We start from the raw sequence: 18,994 nt of genomic DNA, 5'->3' as shown, positions 1-18,994 counted from the left end.
CTACTCTATTAGACAGACTCTTCATTTATCTGTTCATGGGGTAAAAACACTGCAGCTGCCTGTTAGGCCCAATCCCAATTCTAATTTCTACCCCTTCTCCTCCCCCTTCCCCTCCCCCTTCCCCTTGGCCCTTCCCCTTGAAACTGAGCTACAAGGGATAGGGCTTGAAATTCAACCCTTACGTATTGGGATAGCCCTTCAACGATCGCATACGTCATCGCGTACCTCCGTCAGCGTTTACGTTAGCAAAACGCGACCAAATGCGTCATTGGCTGCGACCAGCCGCTACAGTCAGAGCCAGAGATCTTTGCTGGCAGGGTGTGATTTGTTAACTAACACCACTGAATGGGATATCTTTGGCGCTTCGTGCACCACATCCGACAGAATGAGGTGTCAGAACACTCATGTAAACAATAAAAGCGAGAATAACAGAACAAAACGTACGCAGTCAAGCAACCGAAAACAATACTCACTCCCAAAGCTTTTTAGCAGCAGCTTGGATTTCAGAAATCGCTGCTCATTCTCAGCTCGAAAGCGAATCAAGCGGCGTGTTTCCTCTGGATAACAACTTAAAACACGTAAATAATGGAGAAAATACATTTATGACAATCTTTCGCCGCGGGAACCGCCATCTTTCTGAAATCCGCATGAAATCTCGCTGAAATCCGCATGGCATTGTGGGAAATCACTCAAACCCCTTCGTTCGGAGTCAGCTCCAGGAAAATCTCCGTTTGGAGGGGTACAGAAGCCCTACCCCTTCCCCTACCCCTCCGCGTTAACTGGGATTGGGATACCCCTACCCCTTCACGTGAACGCGCAAAATGGAGGGGAAGGGCCAAGGGGTTGGTCCAAGGGGTGAAATGGGATTCGGCCTTAATTTCTGGAGGAAAGTTGATATTTCTGCTAAATTGCGATACTCACGATAATCAGTTGGCTGACGATATGAATGATCATATCCAGGGCTCGACATTAACTTTTTAATCCACAGCATGATTTATTTTTTCCCACTTGTCCTGACCATAATCTTTTTATTCCTATGTATTTATTAGTTCAATGAAAGGAAAGTGATTCACAAAGTTTATCAAAAAGCAGGTAGAGTTATGATAATCATAATGCTTTAATGATTTAGAAGTTTTTCAATAAAACTCAAACTTTAACTGAACAATAAACAAAAACTATCCAAAGCCCCATTATGGTGAGTGTGTTGTTCAAACCCAAAACCTGATCTGCAGTTTTAAGAGTTCGACTCGGCCAGTCAAAGCTTCTGCAGGAAATAAAGTTAAATCTTGATTAATCCAGTAAAAATTTAAGTATAAATTAATTTAAAGAAATGAAACTGAATAAAAAGAAGTAGGACATGATAAGGGGGACAGAATCACGTTGGGAATGAAAACATACCGTGAGTGAGTTCGGCACCGTCGTAAAATTCCCATAAAATATTTTATGACGTTTGTGATGGTTAATGTGTCCCATACAAAAGAAAAATACAATGAATGCCTGAATGAAATGAAGATTCACCACAGATGTTTACTTTATTGAGGTATTTGATCGCCATTTCTCTGATTTTGATAAACACAAGGTCTAATAATCTATAATGAGATATTACGACGTGGTTATTTTTACCTGCTGTACTCGGCCAGTGTTGTAGTCGAGTCACTAAACCTCAAGTCCGAGTCCAGTCTCGAGTCCCCAGTGTTCAAGTCCAAGCCATTAAAAAATAAAAAATTCGAGTTGAGTCCACTATTGATCCGAGTCGAGTCAGAGTCCAACACTCCAGCCGCACCATGTGACGGTGGCTGTTTTAGTGCCACCAACATTAGTTTGTTACTGAACATGACGTGCTTCTCTTTGTCAGGGAGTGTGAAGTATTCTGTCAGAGATGGCTGGGAGACAGATATAAGTGCAGAAGGTGTGTTTATTAATACAAGTGAAAACGGTAAACAATCCAGAACAGCAGGCAAAATTGTAAAACAGTGAAATAGGCAACAGGTCAAGCGAGGCACAAACAGGCTATCATAGACTCGGCAGAATCAAAGACGAGAAACAGGAAATCAGGGATCAGGAAACCAAACAAGGAAATAAGACTCGGTAATGTGTCAGCAACGCAACTCAATACTTCGCAAAGTAAGTGTGTTTTCACAGTTTTTATATCGGTGCGCTGATTGCGCCTTAATCCTGTGCAGGTGCGAGTTGTTTACGGTGTGCACGCGCGAGAGTCCACTTGGCGCCCGAGAGTCTATCTGATGCACGGACCAAGGCGCACAGGTGTGACACTCTTGCATGAAATTAGTATAAAAATTAATGTAGATATAAATCTCTAATGCCAAATTATTATGGCATGTTACAAAAAATAAAGAAAAAATCCAAGTCCGAGTCATCAGTGCTCAAGTCCAAGTCCAGTCACGAGTCCTTAAAATTAGGCCACAAGTCGGACTCGAGTACTACAAGCCTGTACTGGCTTCCCTGGAATTCCGTAAACAATAACATGGCTGGATCACTAAGGGGACTGAACTGGTTTTGTTGGAACTTTATTGATGTAACTCTTGAATAATTACAGTGCTAAGTGTAAATGAGTGCACTCCCTTTGAAAAGTAACATTTTAAACAATATCTCAATGAACACAAACAATTTCCAAAATGTTGACAAGACAAAGTTTAATATAACATCTGTTCAACTTATAACGGGAAAGTAAGGTTAATAATATAACTTAGATTACACATTTTTTCAGTTTTACTCAAATTAGGGTGGTGCAAAAATGAGTACACCCCACAACAAAAACTACTACATCTAGTACTTTGTATGGCCTCCATGATTTTTAATGACAGCACCAAGTCTTCTAGGCATGGAATGAACAAGTTGGTGACATTTTGCAACATCAATCTTTTTCCATTCTTCAACAATGACCTCTTTTAGTGACTAGATGCTGGATGGAAAGTGATGCTCAACTTGTCTCTTCAGAATTCCCCAAAGAAAATAATTTCTTTACACCACAAAGGTGAAGGCTACAAGAAGATCAGCAAAGCTTTACTTATCAGTCAGAATACTGTAGCAAAAGTGGTACAAAAATTTAAGAAAGATGGAACTGCAACCATCTCACAGAGACGTCCAGGTCGTCCACGGAAGTTAACACCTCGACAGGAGCGTCTTCTGATGAGAAGGGTTGAAGAAAATCGGCATGCAAGTTCACTGCAGTTATCTAAAGAAGTAGAAAGCCAAACTGGGGTGACTATTTCCCGTGACACAATACGGCGTACACTGCAGAGGAATGGCATGCATGGATACCGTCCACGAAAGAAGCCTCTCCTAAAGCCCAGGCACAAAAAAGCTCGCCTAGAGTTTGCCAGGGTCCATGCTGACAAAGATGGAGACTACTGGGACTCTATACTCTGGAGTGATGAGACCAAGATAAATGTTTTTGGAACTGATGGTGTCACAAAGGTGAGGAATACAAAGAAAAATGCCTGGTGCCTACAGTGAAACATGGTGGTGGCAGTGTCCTTATGTGGGGCTGCATGAGTGCTGCTGGTGTCGGGGAGCTGCGTTTCACTGATGGCATCATGAATTCACAGACGTATTGCTCTATACTGAAAGAGAAGATGCTACCATCACTCCGTGCCTTTGGTCGTCGTGCACTTTTCCAACATGACTAAACACACATCTAAGGCCACTGTTGGGTTTCTGAAGAAGAACAGGGTGAAAGTGATTCAGTGGCCAAGTACGTCTCCTGATCTGAACCCAATCGAACACCTATGGGGAATTCTGAAGAGACAAGTTGAGCATCACTCTCCATCCAGCATCCAGTCACTAAAAGAGGTCGTTGTTGAAGAATGGAAAAAGATTGATGTTGCAAAATGTCGCCAACTTGTTCATTCCATGCCTAGAAGACTTGGTGCTGTCATTAAAAATCATGGAGGCCATACAAAGTACTAGATGAAGTAGTTTTTGTTGTGGGGTGTACTCATTTTTGCACCACCCTAATTTGAGTAAAACTGAAAAAAATGTGTAATCTAAGTTATATTATTAACCTTACTTTCCCGTTATAAGTTAAACAGATGTTATATTAAACTTTGTCTTGTCAACATTTTGGAAAATGTTTGTGTTCATTTACACTCAGCACTGTACGATAAAAATGGTGATTTTCAACAATCCCTAAAAGATATAAAAGTGTAAGGTATCATTACTATATTGTCTGGGGTGGTTATATGTAATACTTTCTTTTGTCTGTAAACCAAATTAGATCGGCCTATATGCAGAAAATATTTAGTCTATGTAAACTATTTATTACTATTATTGAATTCATATTTTATGTTCGATTGCAACTTTAAGCAAGTCTTTAAGGAGTTTGGCCTGATCATGTAGCCTTGGCAGCGAACCAGCTCGTATAAATAACCTGCACATGAACAAAACACTGTTAAACTCACCTCAACATGTCTTTTACAATCATTTACCCCACCACGGGCAATGCTAAAGTCACTGTTACACACAGTACAGCATGCAACACTGTCATTAATTTACCCCTATTAGGCAATGGGACACTTTCGTGTAGTCTGAGGTGAAGTGGGTTTTGTATTTTTTTTTTTTTTTTTTTTGGGACACTCTGCCATGACGCTCCTGGATACACTGAACTGATGGAGTCTCGGTTTGGGAGAGAAGATGTACGGCCCGCCCACATAGAACACTGATTGGTCTACTTAGCAAAACAGAGGAATCAGGATGCTTGCTTGCGCACTCGCTCTCTCTCTCTCTCTCGGGCGCACTCTTGTTCGCTCGCTCTAGATTCCGGCATATTGTTTCTAATTTGCAGGCGTCAGGGAGCTGATATGAATATGTGAGAGACTCCCAGAACTTCTGGGAGACTTGGGAACGATTCAGCTTGTCCAGGCAGATGCGGATTTGACTTGTCTAGACAGAACATTTAGTTGTCCCGGACAGTCGGACAACCATCATGGTCGAGCCCTGATATCACAATAATGGTAAATTATCAATATAATCGCCCATCCCTAGTTGACCTAATCCACATATTTTTAGACTGTGCAAGGAAAGCCACACAGGCATGGGGAGAACATCCAAACTCCACACAAAGACCCCATTCAAGCCAGAGCTCAGGAATATCAAATTTTCTAAATTATTTTAGAAACAATGTGTTAATGAATCGCCAACCCACAGTTTAATTGTGTAAAATCAGAACATGGTACCAAGCCAGCAAGCTCACCAGATAATACGAGTGCGCTGGCTAAACGACAAAGCCTTCTCTCTGTTCTGATCCTTCAGCGCAGTTCTTCAGAGTGGCACTCTATATCTGAAGAGAGAGATTATTGCATCGCCATGGAGCTCAATGAAAACTGAAGGGTCGTCCTGTTTGAGGATGAAATCTATAGCTTTGCTGCTTCCCTGCTCAATTTAATAGTAGATACTCACACACCAGATACCGAGCTCTGCTGCTCATCCTCCGTTTGACATCATATACACACCGCGATCGTTGACAGGGAGACAAAATCCTGAGTGTGCACCTCCGCTCTGTGCCTCTTGTTAACTTAATTCATTTAATCAAAGCCCTGACGATGCGTTCATTGTGATAATTACATGTGATAATGACACAAATTAGACACATTATTCCTAAGAAAACAGTCATCTTCGAGTGAATCGTTTACCACGATTTAATATTAAGGACAAGCACTGAGGGTTTGTACTTCACAGAAAGGCTCGCTCACATTCCTTGTACGACAGGAAAAGCACTGACATTGAGAAAAGAAATTATTTTCAGAAAACTCTTATTCTTTGAACATGTACGTCCTTATCAGTGCCATAGAGTCTTTCCCCGGGAGTCTTTTGATTACAGATATAGCTGACCTTGCCTACTTGATCTATGTAACAACGGTGACGATTCCTGAATTATTCTAGATAAAGACCCCGTCATCTACACTTCCCATTTGTTACAGAAGACAGTACTTCGAAGAGATAGGATGAAACAGAAATTCAAACTCTTTTCGCTTCCATAACGTGATAGATTTCCAAGTGAAACACCATAGTTGGGTGGGTGAGACTCGTTTTCTAACCACTGGAATTTGCCATGTGAAAAGTTGGTGTTTGAAAACAAACATGGACTCCTGTCTAGACGCTATACAACAACTTGGTCAACTGATGGTGTGAGGAAAGCTCACAAGGTTTAAAAGATCTTCCGACAGACTGTTTATACTAACCTTTAGTAAACTGGCTCCTTACCTTACATGGTCTTATAAAAATCAATCATTTGTTGAAATATATTTCCGATTTCTTAAAGCGAGACGGCCTTTCCGATTTTTCAAGTGTAAGTCATCAAAAGAATTTTCCCCGACACTAAATCATTTTTGTTTAGTGGACCGAAAGCTACTGAATTCAAATCACAGACTTCCAATTTTATTTGTTTTTTTAAATAGAACAATTTATGAATTCATCTCCACGTGGCCCTAGATTCTCTGCTATTTTTTCCTGCTTCACCATGACCCAATTCAAGATACTACATCATGCATCACGTGGTGGGCTTTCCCCGTTCGCGCAAGGCATTGTGGGATACAAATTTGAAACAGGAGAGAAAAATGGAGGACGTGAGTGTGCGAATGAAACTTGAAAGACCGACTACAGTAACGCAAAGCGAGAAGAAAAGACGTTATGTTATATATGAAGGAAAGGAAACGCAGGACCAAACTAATAAATATCGGCGCTCAGCGAGCACCTCGGTGTGATCAGCTGTTCGTTTAGCGACAGAACGATGGAACTGTCAGTGCACGCTCAAAGGGAAACCTGCGCATGCGCACACACACGGACTTCCTGTCTGCTTGACTGCGCGAAGCGAGCGATTTCATGAACATTATTGGCTTTAATCCCCTCAAATTAAATAACTTCCCAGCCACAGAATGGCCTGATATTTTGTGAGATATTACAGAAATAAACATATATCACAATGAGCACATTTCAGAGGGAACTAAATTTCACCGATTTTATGAAATCGAAAGGCCGTCTCGCTTTAAAGGAACAGTCCACCGTACTTCCATAATGAAATATGCTCTTATCTGAATTGAGACGAGCTGCTCCGTACCTCTCCGAGCTTTGCGCGACCTCCCAGTCAGTCAGACGCAGTCAGACGCGCTGTCACTCCTGTTAGCAATGTAGCTAGGCTCAGTATGGCCAATGGTATTTTTTGGGGCTGTAGTTAGATGCGACCAAACTCTTCCACGTTTTTCCTGTTTACATAGGTTTATATGACCAGTGATATGAAACAAGTTCAGTTACACAAATTGAAACGTAGCGATTTTCTATGCTATGGAAAGTCCGCACTATAATGACAGGCGTACTAACACCTTCTGCACGCTTCGGCAGCGCATTGATATCTGAGCTCCGTATCAATGCGCTGCCGAAGCGTGCAGAAGGTGTTAGTACGCCTGTCATTATAGTGCGGACTTTCCATAGCATAGAAAATCGCCACGTTTCAATTTGTGTAACTGAACTTGTTTCATGTCACTGGTCATATAAACCTATGTAAACAGGAAAAACGTGGAAGAGTTTGGTCGCATCTAACTACAGCCCCAAAAAATACCATTGGCCATGCTGAGCCTAGCTACATTGCTAACAGGAGTGACAGCGTGTCTGACTGCGTCTGACTGACTGGGAGGTCGTGCAAAGCTCAGACAGGTACGGAGCAGCTCGTCTCAATTCAGATAAGAGCATATTTCATTATGGAAGTACGGTGGACTGTTGCTTTAAAATGTGAAAGTATGAGGTATGCAGAAATACCTGATTTTAGTTAGCCAAAGCAGGGTTTTTTGGTCATTTTTGGCCAAAATTTAGGTTCTTCCAAACAATCGTAGATACTGTTTGTTCTTTACAGTGTTCAGCTTTGTTTTTAAAGTGTTTAATGGTCTAGCACCATGGTACATTTCTGATCTGCTTACAACATACTCTGCTCCCAGGTCACTTAGATCATCCTTACCAGACATCCCAGCCTGCAGAAACTCATTTCAGGGAGATGCCACATTACTTTTTTCCCATCAGCGCGGGGGGGGGTCTGCAGGTTGTGATGTCTGTAAACCAATCAGGATGTTCTTTGTCTAGCATGCGCTACATGAACAGACACACACGCAGTCTCTCTCGCTCTCCCTCGCGCACTGCGTCTTATGCGCGATGCAGACATTAATGTTTCACGTGCACACTCTTGCTCGCTTGCTCTAGATTCCGGGAGATATTATCCAATTTGTGGGCATCAGGGAGCCACTATCAATATGCGGGAGACTCCCGGAACTTCCAGGAGACTTGGGACGTTTGTCTTACAGTTACTTCTCTCAGCACCCCATTCATGCCCAGGGTTCTCCATAAAAATCTGAAGTAGCTGGATAAAAAAAGTAGTAGGCGGCTAATGCTGGGGGGAGGGCCTGGGGGCATGCCCCCTCCAGAAAATTTAGAAATTTACATGCCTTTTGGTGCATTCTCAGCTAATAAATTACTAACCATTTCCCTGTAAAATATGTATGAAACATAACTACATGGTTTAACATTATTACATACGCTATGGCGTGGTCACATGGTCCAGCTCAGCCAATCAGAGCACGAGAATTGATCAACAAATATGGCGTCGCATCTGGTCATGCTAGACCCGAATCGAAGACAGTTTCATGGTGAAATAATTGGATTTGCAACAAATCATGGGCAGTGGAGATGATATGAAGGCAAGTTTTTTGTTTTTTTCTGGGATTGAGGAACCGGCGCAGACCATCTGTGTAGGCGGAGAAAACCGCCGGTCTCCGGCACTTCTTCAGTCTGAGGTTTCTAAACAGTGTTGTCAAGTCCACTCCCCATACACTTCTACTTTTACTCTATATCATATCTATTTTATTTGTATGGCTTTTATTGAACTTATTTTTTAATCTAACTTATAAATTTTTATTTTTGTGTTTTTCTCATCCCTGTCTCGTACTTCTCACCTTTGATTTAACCCATTTATCTCCTTGTTCCTCAAATGTATTCGTGTATTGTCCATTTTAATTACATTGACTGTACAGGACTTTGGGTCAACTCCTGTTGGTTTTAAATGTGCTATACAAATAAAGTGACTTGACTAAGTAGCTCGCGAACATTAAACAGCTAGCTCAATATCGTCAGCTATGGCACCTTTTAAAATAACGCAAAGACAGAAAAAAAAAGAAAAACACTTCTGGCTAAAACAACATGTATGCATTGAAATATTGTCTTATTAAGACATTGAGCCACCACAAGCCACTAGAACAGCTTCAATGTACTGTGGCTTCAATTCAACAAGTCTCGGCAGGGTTCCCGCTGGCACTCGTCACGCTTATCACTGACGAACATAATCCATCAGTGACGAAGAGAAAATGACTAGCAGTCGTCACAGTGACGAATGTATTTGTCATCTTTCATAGAAATCCCTCCACAAATCCCTCCATTTGCTGAAATCCAACTGCAGTGAAGAGACGGCGGGAAGCCACAGTGTAAACAATGAGCACGTGCTTGTGACCAGTACAAATCGACAACATGTAATGACCACAAGAGCGCCAAGCTTTTGACCAATCGCAGTGCATCTTAATCAGCCTGGTGTGGTGGTGTAATTATCTCTGCATGAACCGAACAATGGCACAGTTTAAACTAACAGTTTTTTGGGTGTGCTTCTTCAAGCACTGAAGATGATTTAAGGGCTGAAACAGGCACGGGGAGGCACGCTCAGAGCCCCTACTGCCCCGGAGCACGTCGTACAGCATCAGGAATACAGGGGTCTGTAAAAAACACTCAGAGCCCCGACCGTCCCCGAGCATATCGGACAGTGTCAGTAATACAGGGGTCAGTTAAAAACACCAAAGTGAAAGTACTGTCAGCCAGCAAGCGACTGAAGGGAGCTACAGTGGTGCTTGAAAGTTTGTGAACCCTTTAGAATTTTCTCTATTTCCGCATAAATAGAACCTAAAATATCATCAGATTTTCACACAAGTCCTAAAAGTAGATAAAGAGAACCCAGTTAAACAAATGAGACAAAAATATTATACTTGGTCATTTATTTATTGAGGAAAATGATCCTATATTACATATCTGTGAGTGGCAAAAGTATGTGAACCTCTAGGATTAGCAGTTAAATTGAAGGTGAAACTAGAGTCAGGTGTTTTCAATCAATGGGATGACGATCAGGTGTGAGTGGGCACCCTGTTTTATTTAAAGAACAGGGATCTATCAAAGTCTGATCTTCACAACACATGTTTGTGGAAGTGTATCATGGCACGAACAAAGGAGATTTCTGAGGACCTCAGAAAAAGTGTTGTTGATGCTCATCAGGCTGGGAAAGGTGACAAAACCATCTCTGAAGAGTTTGGACTTCACTAATCCACAGTCAGACAGATCGTGTACAAATGGAGGAAATTCAAGACCATTGTTACCCTCCCCAGGAGTGGTCGACCAACAAAGATCACTCCAACAGCAAGGTGTGTAATAGTCGGCGAGGTCACAAAGGACCCCAGGGTAACTTCTAAGCAACTGAAGGCCTCTCTCACATTGGCTAATGTTAATGTTCATGAGTCCACCATCAGGAAAAAACTGGACAACAATGGTGTGCATGGCAGGGTTGCAAGGAGAAAGCCACTGCTCTCCAAAAAGAACATTGCTGCTCGTCTGCAGTTTGCTAAAGATCATGTGGACAAGCCAGAAGGCTATTGGAAAAATGTTTTGTGGATGGATGAGACCAAAATACAACTTTTTGGTTTAAATGAGAAGCGTTATTTTTGGAGAAAGGAAAACACTGCATTCCAGCATAAGAACTTTATCCCATCTGTGAAACATGGTGGGGGTAGTATCATTGATGGAACAATGAATTCTGAATTATACCAGTGAATTCTAAAGGAAAATGTCAGGACATCTGTCCGTGAACTGAATCTCAAGAGAAGGTGGGTCATGCAGCAAGACAACGACCCTAAGCACACAAGTTGTTCTACCAAAGAATGGTTAAAGAAGAATAAAGTTAATGTTTTGGAATGGCCAAGTCAAAGTCCTGACCTTCATTCAATCAAAATGTTGTGGAAGGACCTGAAGCGAGCAGTTCATGTGAGGAAACCCACCAACATCCCAGAGTTGAAGCTGTTCTGTACGGAGGAATGGGCTAAAATTCCTCCAAGCCGGTGTGCAGGACTGATCAACAGTTACCGGAAATGTTTAGTTGCAGTTATTGCCGCACAAGGGGGTCACACCAGATACTGAAAGCAAAGGTTCACATACTTTTGCTACTCAAAGGTATGTAATATTGGAACATTTTCCACAATAAATAAATGACCAAGTATAAAATTTTTGTCTCATTTGTTTAACTGAGTTCTCTTTATCTACTTTTAGGACTTGTGTGAAAATCTGATGATATTTTAGGTAATATTTGTGCAGAAATATAGAAAATTCTAAAGGGTTCAAAAACTTTCAAGCACCACTCTATGTTTCAGGGATCAAGGCGTTCATGGTGTGTTGAGTCCCCATGGCAAATGTATGATGTAAAGCGCGGTGTCAATTCTGTATTCGGTTCGTAAATCAACAGGAAATTCAGATTAACTTCACTGTTGGTTGTTCCCAGACTCTTCTCGACACTGTTCAATTGTAAATCAAGTTTTGTGCTGAAGTAAAGGCTAAAGGGAGTCCCAATATCTCTTTTGAATAATTCCCTGCTAAAATAACTTTCAGTCAGCTCAAACTAAAGAGGTTTATTTTAGCTTAATGGTGCACAGGGTGCCCAAAATCCAGTCTTTCTTTGCAGGGATCGTTACGAGGATCTTTGGAGGATCCTTAAAAGATCTTTGTCAAATCCTTCAGGATCTTTAAAAATGATTTTGCATATGAAGATCTTTGAAGATCTTTCTAAAATCCTTTAAGGAGCCTATAAAGATCCTTATCTTTAAGGATCTTTGGCAGGTCTTTGACAATCCTCATGGATCCTTAAAGATCCTGTGAGGTTTTTCACCAGGGTATTGTATCTTTAGGGGTACAACAGCTTCTCACTGGGGAGCACCCTCTAAAGTACTTATTTGTACCCTTTATCTCCTGCTTGGGAACATATATATACCTTTTTGGCCCTAAAAAGGTACACATAGTTACATTGAGGTCCAAAAATGAGCCTGCAGGGGTACCTTAGTGTAGATTGTACCTTGGGGGACAGAAATTGACTCCTACTGTACCTCTTTTTCTGACAGTGTGCAGTATATGGCCTCTTATATGCATATAACATAAATTAGGGATTAGTGGGTGGGAGCTTGGGTCCACACAGCTGAAGCTGATTCATCATTCATGCTCAAATTCATCATTCATGCTCCTTTTAATGTCAGAAAACAGCTCCGTTAATAAGATGCAGATCTGTTTGGACATCATGCTGTGTCTAAGTTGTATGCCTTCCTGGATGTGGAGTCAGGGAAAACAGAGTCTGTGCAATATAACAAGCAGAACACTTCTGCCCATCTGTTCCTAAAAGTGTTGTAAAGGTAAAATCATCTTAACAGGAAGAGACAGTGTTCAATACAATGCTCACTCGACCATCTTTGTGCTTAGGTTCTTATGTTTCACGTAACTCAACCCTGTTAGTTTTCATATCAAAGATGAAGGTGGTTAATGTTTTACATCTGGAAAGGTCCATGGTCAGACAGAGCTTCTTCTATCAGAGCTAATTAAAAGGCCCACATTGAGCTCAACGGTAATTTACGGAATTACATCACCAAGCTGACTCATCCCTCCAGCTCTGGGGCAAGAGAGCACAAAACTACTTAGCACCACCCATTCTATTTTAAATCATGCTGGGCAAAAATAATCATGCTCACATTCACTGCACATATTCATGCACCGTAAACCTACGCCCTTAAAAATCCATACATCGAGGCTTGACACCAACATTTAGAGTAAAACTGTTTGATATAATGTAGTACTACATTTTTAGAATTCATTAGTGATATTTAAAGGAAGACTTCATCCTGAAACCCATTAAATACTTTTTCCATTAAAGTAAATGGCATATGTTGAGTAATTGGGGTGGTAATTTGTTGGTTGGTGCGGTATTACCATTGTTCCTATGAAGACTTCATGGTTGTGTGTCACAGTGTTGTCACAGGGGGGCCTTGGGGGCATGGCTAGGGCACTTACAATTGGGCTTGATGAGAGAAAACTTCAAGCAAGAGCTAACACTCAGGTTTTGCTGTTAGCTCAGAAGAAACAAGGGCTTTTTTTATCACCAATTTCCAGTGATGTTCAACATCATATTAATGAAAGAAGAAAAAAAAACAACAACGCAGAAGTCGTGGAAACAGCAAACACTGGACTCAAAAAGTTACAGAATGAAATACAGCTTTGGGCTTGGTGCACAAGATAGTGTCTCTTAACATCCGTCTTAACATTCCTGTTTCTGGTAGTAGTCGTGAGGAGAATTACGAGCGATCATGAATGGTTTTAAAATTGAGGAGAAACAATTCACTTAACAGCAAGAGAAGAAAACATCCCTCCACTGCTGTGTGCCTTGATGTGCTAATTCGTCGAGGTACAACTCAGAGATTAGCTTTCATCAGTTTACAATCGATCCTGAGGTATGGGCTTAGTGGCTTATTAAGATCTGTAGACAACTTCAATCCTAGTCAAAATACTCGCCTCTGTATTAGGTAGGCATTTCCAGACAGGTCATTTCGTTGTGATGGCTGGGGGACAGAAAAGACTCAACAAATGAGCTGAAGGAGCTGTACCTTCTCTGTTTGCTTGGATGGATTACACCATACCCACACCGAGGCTTAATGTTTGGGAATGTCATCCAAGACGCCATTCCCTGGACTGAGTAGCATATGACTTCCACTCCGTGATGGGAAGTGCAAACAGCCACTGATTATCATTCCAGCATTAGTCTCAGCATTGACGACCTCAGTAATGGCAGATGAGATGGCAAACAAGAATGAAGCATTGAAGAGAAAAACACAGAAGTTACAAAACTAGCTTAAAACTTTATAGCTGCAGCCCCATTTTGGGCTGAAACACCTCACAGGATCAGATGAAGACCTTCATTTTTACACAAGGGTGGTCCATGTTTTCACGTTATCATCAACACACTTCAAACTGGATCATATTTGCCAAATTGTCAAACTATCCAGCATTAGATAGCAAAGTTATCTGGTTCACAATATAGCTAATCCTCTGTGGCTGTTTGTTAGATAAGCTGGTAAGTTCACTCGCCTTCATCATTATTGACGTAACAGAAGAGGAACATCTTGCAGCTCTTCACTTACGTACTCCTTAGTTCTGATGTCTCAGCTTGAATGATGTGGTGAACATCTCTGATCATTATCTTTGGAAGATCTTGAAGATGTTGTGTGTAGAAAGTCATCTTGTCTACAAACTGACTGGCATTGGAAAGCGTAAATGCTTGTGTTCACGGTCCTCAAACCGGAAATCATACAATGTCGTCTTACGCAACTAGCCAATACAACACAGTTACACTGAGCAAGGACTGAGACTCTGCCCAGCTAGTTAGCAATCTGTTACCACTTTTGTTATCCCTCAATCACTTCCACTTGACCTGCCTCCACAAACTATCACGTGGCAGGACAAAATCCTGGACACGGAGGTCCCAAAATGGGCTGGACTTCTTAGCGTTAACATTCTTCTGCAGAAAGCCCAAGCCAGATGGACCGGCCATGTTGTCAGGATGCCAGACAGTCGACCGCCCAAACAGTTGTTGTATAGAGAGCTGTGCCAAGGCAAGCACTCATCTGGGGGACAGAAGAAACACTTCAAGGACAATCTCAAAGTGTCCCTCAAAACCCTATAAATCAATCACAATTCCTAGGAGTCACTTGCTCAGGCTCGTCCAACATGGCGAGTAAAGCTCAACAGTGGCACACATGCAGCAGAGATGAAACGCATCACTTAGGCCCAGAAGAAACGAGCTGCGTGGAAGGCTCAAACTACCACCACCCCCACTACAGCACCCACCCACGCGTGCCTGACATGTGTGCATACCTTCAAAGCCCGGATTGGCCTCATCAGTCACCTTCGGACCCACAACCACCACCCACCAAATTGAAGGTCATGCTCATCTTCAACCCCGAAGGCCAAACATTATCACCCCTGTTTGAGCAACAGGGAACAGGTTCTTGAACCAGTTCTGTTCAGGATTATTTGAACCTTGGTGCCAGCTAGTGAACCAACCCACGTTTTCACCAGTTTTGAGCAGGACCGTTGTAATCAAGGATGCGTCATGCACGGACGACGTTTCTCAATGCACAACGGGGGTAAACAGTAGTAAGAAGATGGCAGATCGCCTTGATTACTTGTAAACTTTTGTTCTGTTATTGCAGATATTTGTTTTCGGTCCATTTTTTTTTTCTGAAGACGTATCCTTTTCCATTGCAGTCTCTATTATTGCACTCCAAACTAATGAGACATGCACTGATGTCACCACAGGTCACGCTGGAAAAACCTGATATATTTTGGTTCCAGCTGGGAGCCAACTTTTCGCTTCCGTGAGAGTGGCACGATGGTGTAGTGGTTAGCACGGTTGCCTCACAGCAAGAAGGTTCTGGGTTTGTGGCCAGCGGGGGCCTTTCTGTGTGGAGTTTGCATGTTCTCCCAGTGTCTGCGTGGGTTTCCTCTGGGTGCTCCGGTTTCCCCAAAGACACGTGGTTAGGTTAATATGGGATGGCCTTGGGCTGGGGTGCGCTTGAGTGAGGCACCTAACTCCCAACTGCTCCCCGGGTGCTGTTAGCAAGGCTGCCCACTGCTCTGGGTATGTGTGTGTGTTCACTGCTTCAGATGGGTTAAATGCAGAGAGGAATTTCACAAGCGTTTGATGAATAAAGTTGATCTTCATGTTTTGAACTGATTTATCTCATCTCATCTCATTATCTCTAGCCGCTTTATCCTGTTCTACAGGGTCACAGGCAAGTTGGAGCCTATCCCAGCTGACTACGGGCGAAAGGCGGGGTACACCCTGGACAAGTCACCAGGTCATCACAGGGCTGACACATAGACACAGACAACCATTCACACTCACATTCACACCTACGGTCAATTTAGAGTCACCAGTTAACCTAACCTGCATGTCTTTGGACTGTGGGGGAAACCGGAGCACCCGGAGGAAACCTGTGCGGACAACATGCAAACTCCGCACAGAAAGGCCCTCGCCGGCCACGGGGCTCGAACCCGGACCTTCTTGCTGTGAGGCGACAGCGCTACTGTATGGCAAACACTTTGGGGTTAAAATTTATTAGCATTGAAGCTTTTGAACCTGATTTGCTCTATTTGAGCAAAGCGTACAGACCAAAGCAGCAAAGAAATTAGACCAGCATGTCTGTGAAAGAAGCGTGGACTAAAAAGTCAGCTCAGAATCTTGGCTGTCATTAAAGCCTGCATGATCATCTCATCTCATCTCATTATCTCTAGCCGCTTTATCCTGTTCTACAGGGTCGCAGGCGAGCTGGAGCCTATCCCAGCTGACTACGGGCGAAAGGCGGGGTACACCCTGGACAAGTCGCCAGGTCATCACAGGGCTGACACATAGACACAGACAACCATTCACACTCACATTCACACCTACGGTCAATTTAGAGCAACCAGTTAACCTAACCTGCATGTCTTTGGACTGTGGGGGAAACCACTACACCACCCTGCCGCCCTGATGTCAAACAAAACACAAAACACTGTGTGTGTCAGATCAGGACAATAAAATTTAATCTTCATGGTTTTACACTTAAACAGCTTTTGTTTCCTCAGTAGGACCGGAAATACTCAAAATGATCACGACTACAGTCGGTTTCTATTATTAACGACATGCCAGAAACCCCACGTAGCCACGTGATTAGCAGTGGACTGTTCCCGCCCAAATTCCCCGACCTGTGATTGGCTGCTGGCCGCGCGAGCCGCGAGCGGACCTCATCTCAACTGTCACCTCAATCATCTCGCGCACGCGACAAAATCAAGCCCACAGAGGCGCCTCAGCGCAGCCGCGCGTCATCCTGAGGCTCTGCGGCTTATATGGTTTAAATAATATTTAAAGTGGCTACAGGTAAGTCTTTCTTACAAAAGTGCCAATTCTGACACAAAAACAGGCTGTTATTGTCTGCTGCCAAGTGCCGACGAGATAATAATCCGTCTTATACAGCTGACAGATAGAATAAAACGTTCGCAAGGACTTTTTGTTGAATTTCAGTCGCCGGATAAGTCTGTCAGAAATCAGTTTGAGCGTCGAATAAAGGGACCGAGCTCGCAAGCGCAGAGCTAGCGGTGCGCGATACACAAACGCACCGTTCAAACAGGTCCGCTCGCTCGCGCACCTTCCCCTGGACTCTCCGCGCGCGAGCCGTTTCATCATCAAACGCAAGCCGCTGCAGCGCTGCACTGCTGCACACCGTTCACACACACGCGCATGCATGCGTGCGTTTCCTCCTCTGCACAAAGTGAAGAAGACAGAATGCGCAATGCTTTTAAAGCCAATCTTACCTGCACTGCCAAGGAAAAGAAACATCAGGACTGTCTGCTTGGTCAGAAACATTGCCATCACTCGGGTTTCCTTCATGCAGCTTCGAGTTAAATTATTTATATTTATTTAAAATAATAATAATAATAATCCTAATGAATTCAGCGTGGACTCGGAGTTGTTTGTTTTTGTTTAAAATAGCACGCCTGTGTGTGTCAGCGCGCGTGCATACAGGCTGCTTTCGTAGCGCGCGCGCACACACACACACGCACGCGCGCACGAGAATCCATCCGCCCAATCATTCATCCGTTGGGAAGCTTGGGAAACTGTGCGCGAGCCCCCTCCATCCCTCCCTCATTGGGGCTCCGTCCCCAAACACCCCCTGCCCCCTACACTAGCGCACTACACACAGGAAGGAATAATGGCTGCTGGGGCACACTACATAGTGCGCACTTCGTCTCCAATCCCAGTTATTAGACCTCGAAAGGGTATCTATCCGTCCATCCCAAACAGGCTCTGTGTGACTCTCTTTCCAGACAGAGATGGAGGTTCGGTTTCGGACTCTGTGTTTAGGCTACTAGATCCATGGATTAAAAATACCAAGCTTTCGGAATGTGATCTGTCAGCTTGTTTCGGTGCATCTTCCAGTAACCTGCTTGTTAAAACACACCACTGTCTGAGATGAACAAGGTTCAACCAGCATCGCCATACTGGCTGACCAGCTAAACCACAGTTCGGAGCAGAATCGAATTCCTTCTGGTTTTAGCAGGGTTGCAGTAGACAAAGAAATAGGCAAGACGAATGGTTGTGTGGAAGGGTTTTGTTTTCATCTCTTCGCTCAGTCTCTAAATAATGATGTCACTCATGGATGAATGAACTCATCCTTTCTTTTGTCTTCAGCTGAGCCCTTGATGCCCCTTTTCCACCAAATCAGTTCCAGGGCTGGTTCGGGACCAGTGCTTAGTTTGGAACCGGGTTTTCTGTTTCCACTGACAAAGACTACGTTCAGACTGCACCCTGAAACGACCCATATGCGACCTGTATCCGATCTGAACGACACAGATCCGATTTTTTCACATGCGACCCAGGCCGCTTGGATATGTGGTCCTAATTCCGATGCATATCCGTTATTTTCACATGCGACTGCAGTCTGACCAGACAGGTCGCATTCATGCGACCTACACGTCATCAACAAGAGACAAACGTCACTATTCTGCGTTGGCTAATCCCGCCTCTTTGGTGGAAAACAACAACATTTGTACAGTTTTCAGAATTTAAATAGACTTTTATAGAACTGATCAAGCTAATGGTGGATTTGGTAGGGACCTGGATGTTAAACCATCCTGTATTACAAGATTATAAGATTGTTCTGGAAATTTCCAGTAATTTGACACCTTCGGTCTCATTAGTCTGCTGCCCACATTAATCAGATTATTGTGCGAGTTCCGCCGCCGCCACAAAAACCACATCGCCAGGTCTCGCCTCATCTCCATGCTTTACTTGCAAACTTGAAGAGTGCGCTTTTTTTTTGTTTACGTATTACGTAGA

The 18,994-nt window shown here is 43.1% G+C and overlaps 1 protein-coding gene across 4 annotated transcripts in view; it reads right to left on the bottom strand.

The window, feature by feature from the left end:
- The window catches only part of ncam1b (neural cell adhesion molecule 1b), a 335,812-nt gene extending 318,206 nt beyond the window's left edge, over positions 1-17,606 (bottom strand). For all 4 annotated transcript variants that reach the window (XR_009656853.1, XM_060943809.1, XM_060943810.1 and 1 more), the window contains exon 1: positions 17,470-17,606. Coding sequence is in view for 3 of the 4 variants with exons in the window: in XM_060943809.1 (XP_060799792.1) it covers positions 17,470-17,545 (76 nt within the window). In the remaining variant the exon portion in view is untranslated. The remainder of the gene's footprint in view (positions 1-17,469) is intronic.
- Between the last annotated feature and the right edge of the window lie 1,388 nt (positions 17,607-18,994).

The sequence above is a fragment of the Neoarius graeffei genome, chromosome 17 (assembly GCF_027579695.1).
Source record: "Neoarius graeffei isolate fNeoGra1 chromosome 17, fNeoGra1.pri, whole genome shotgun sequence".
NCBI lineage: Eukaryota > Metazoa > Chordata > Actinopteri > Siluriformes > Ariidae > Neoarius > Neoarius graeffei.
This window is presented reverse-complemented; position numbering and strand designations above follow the sequence as displayed.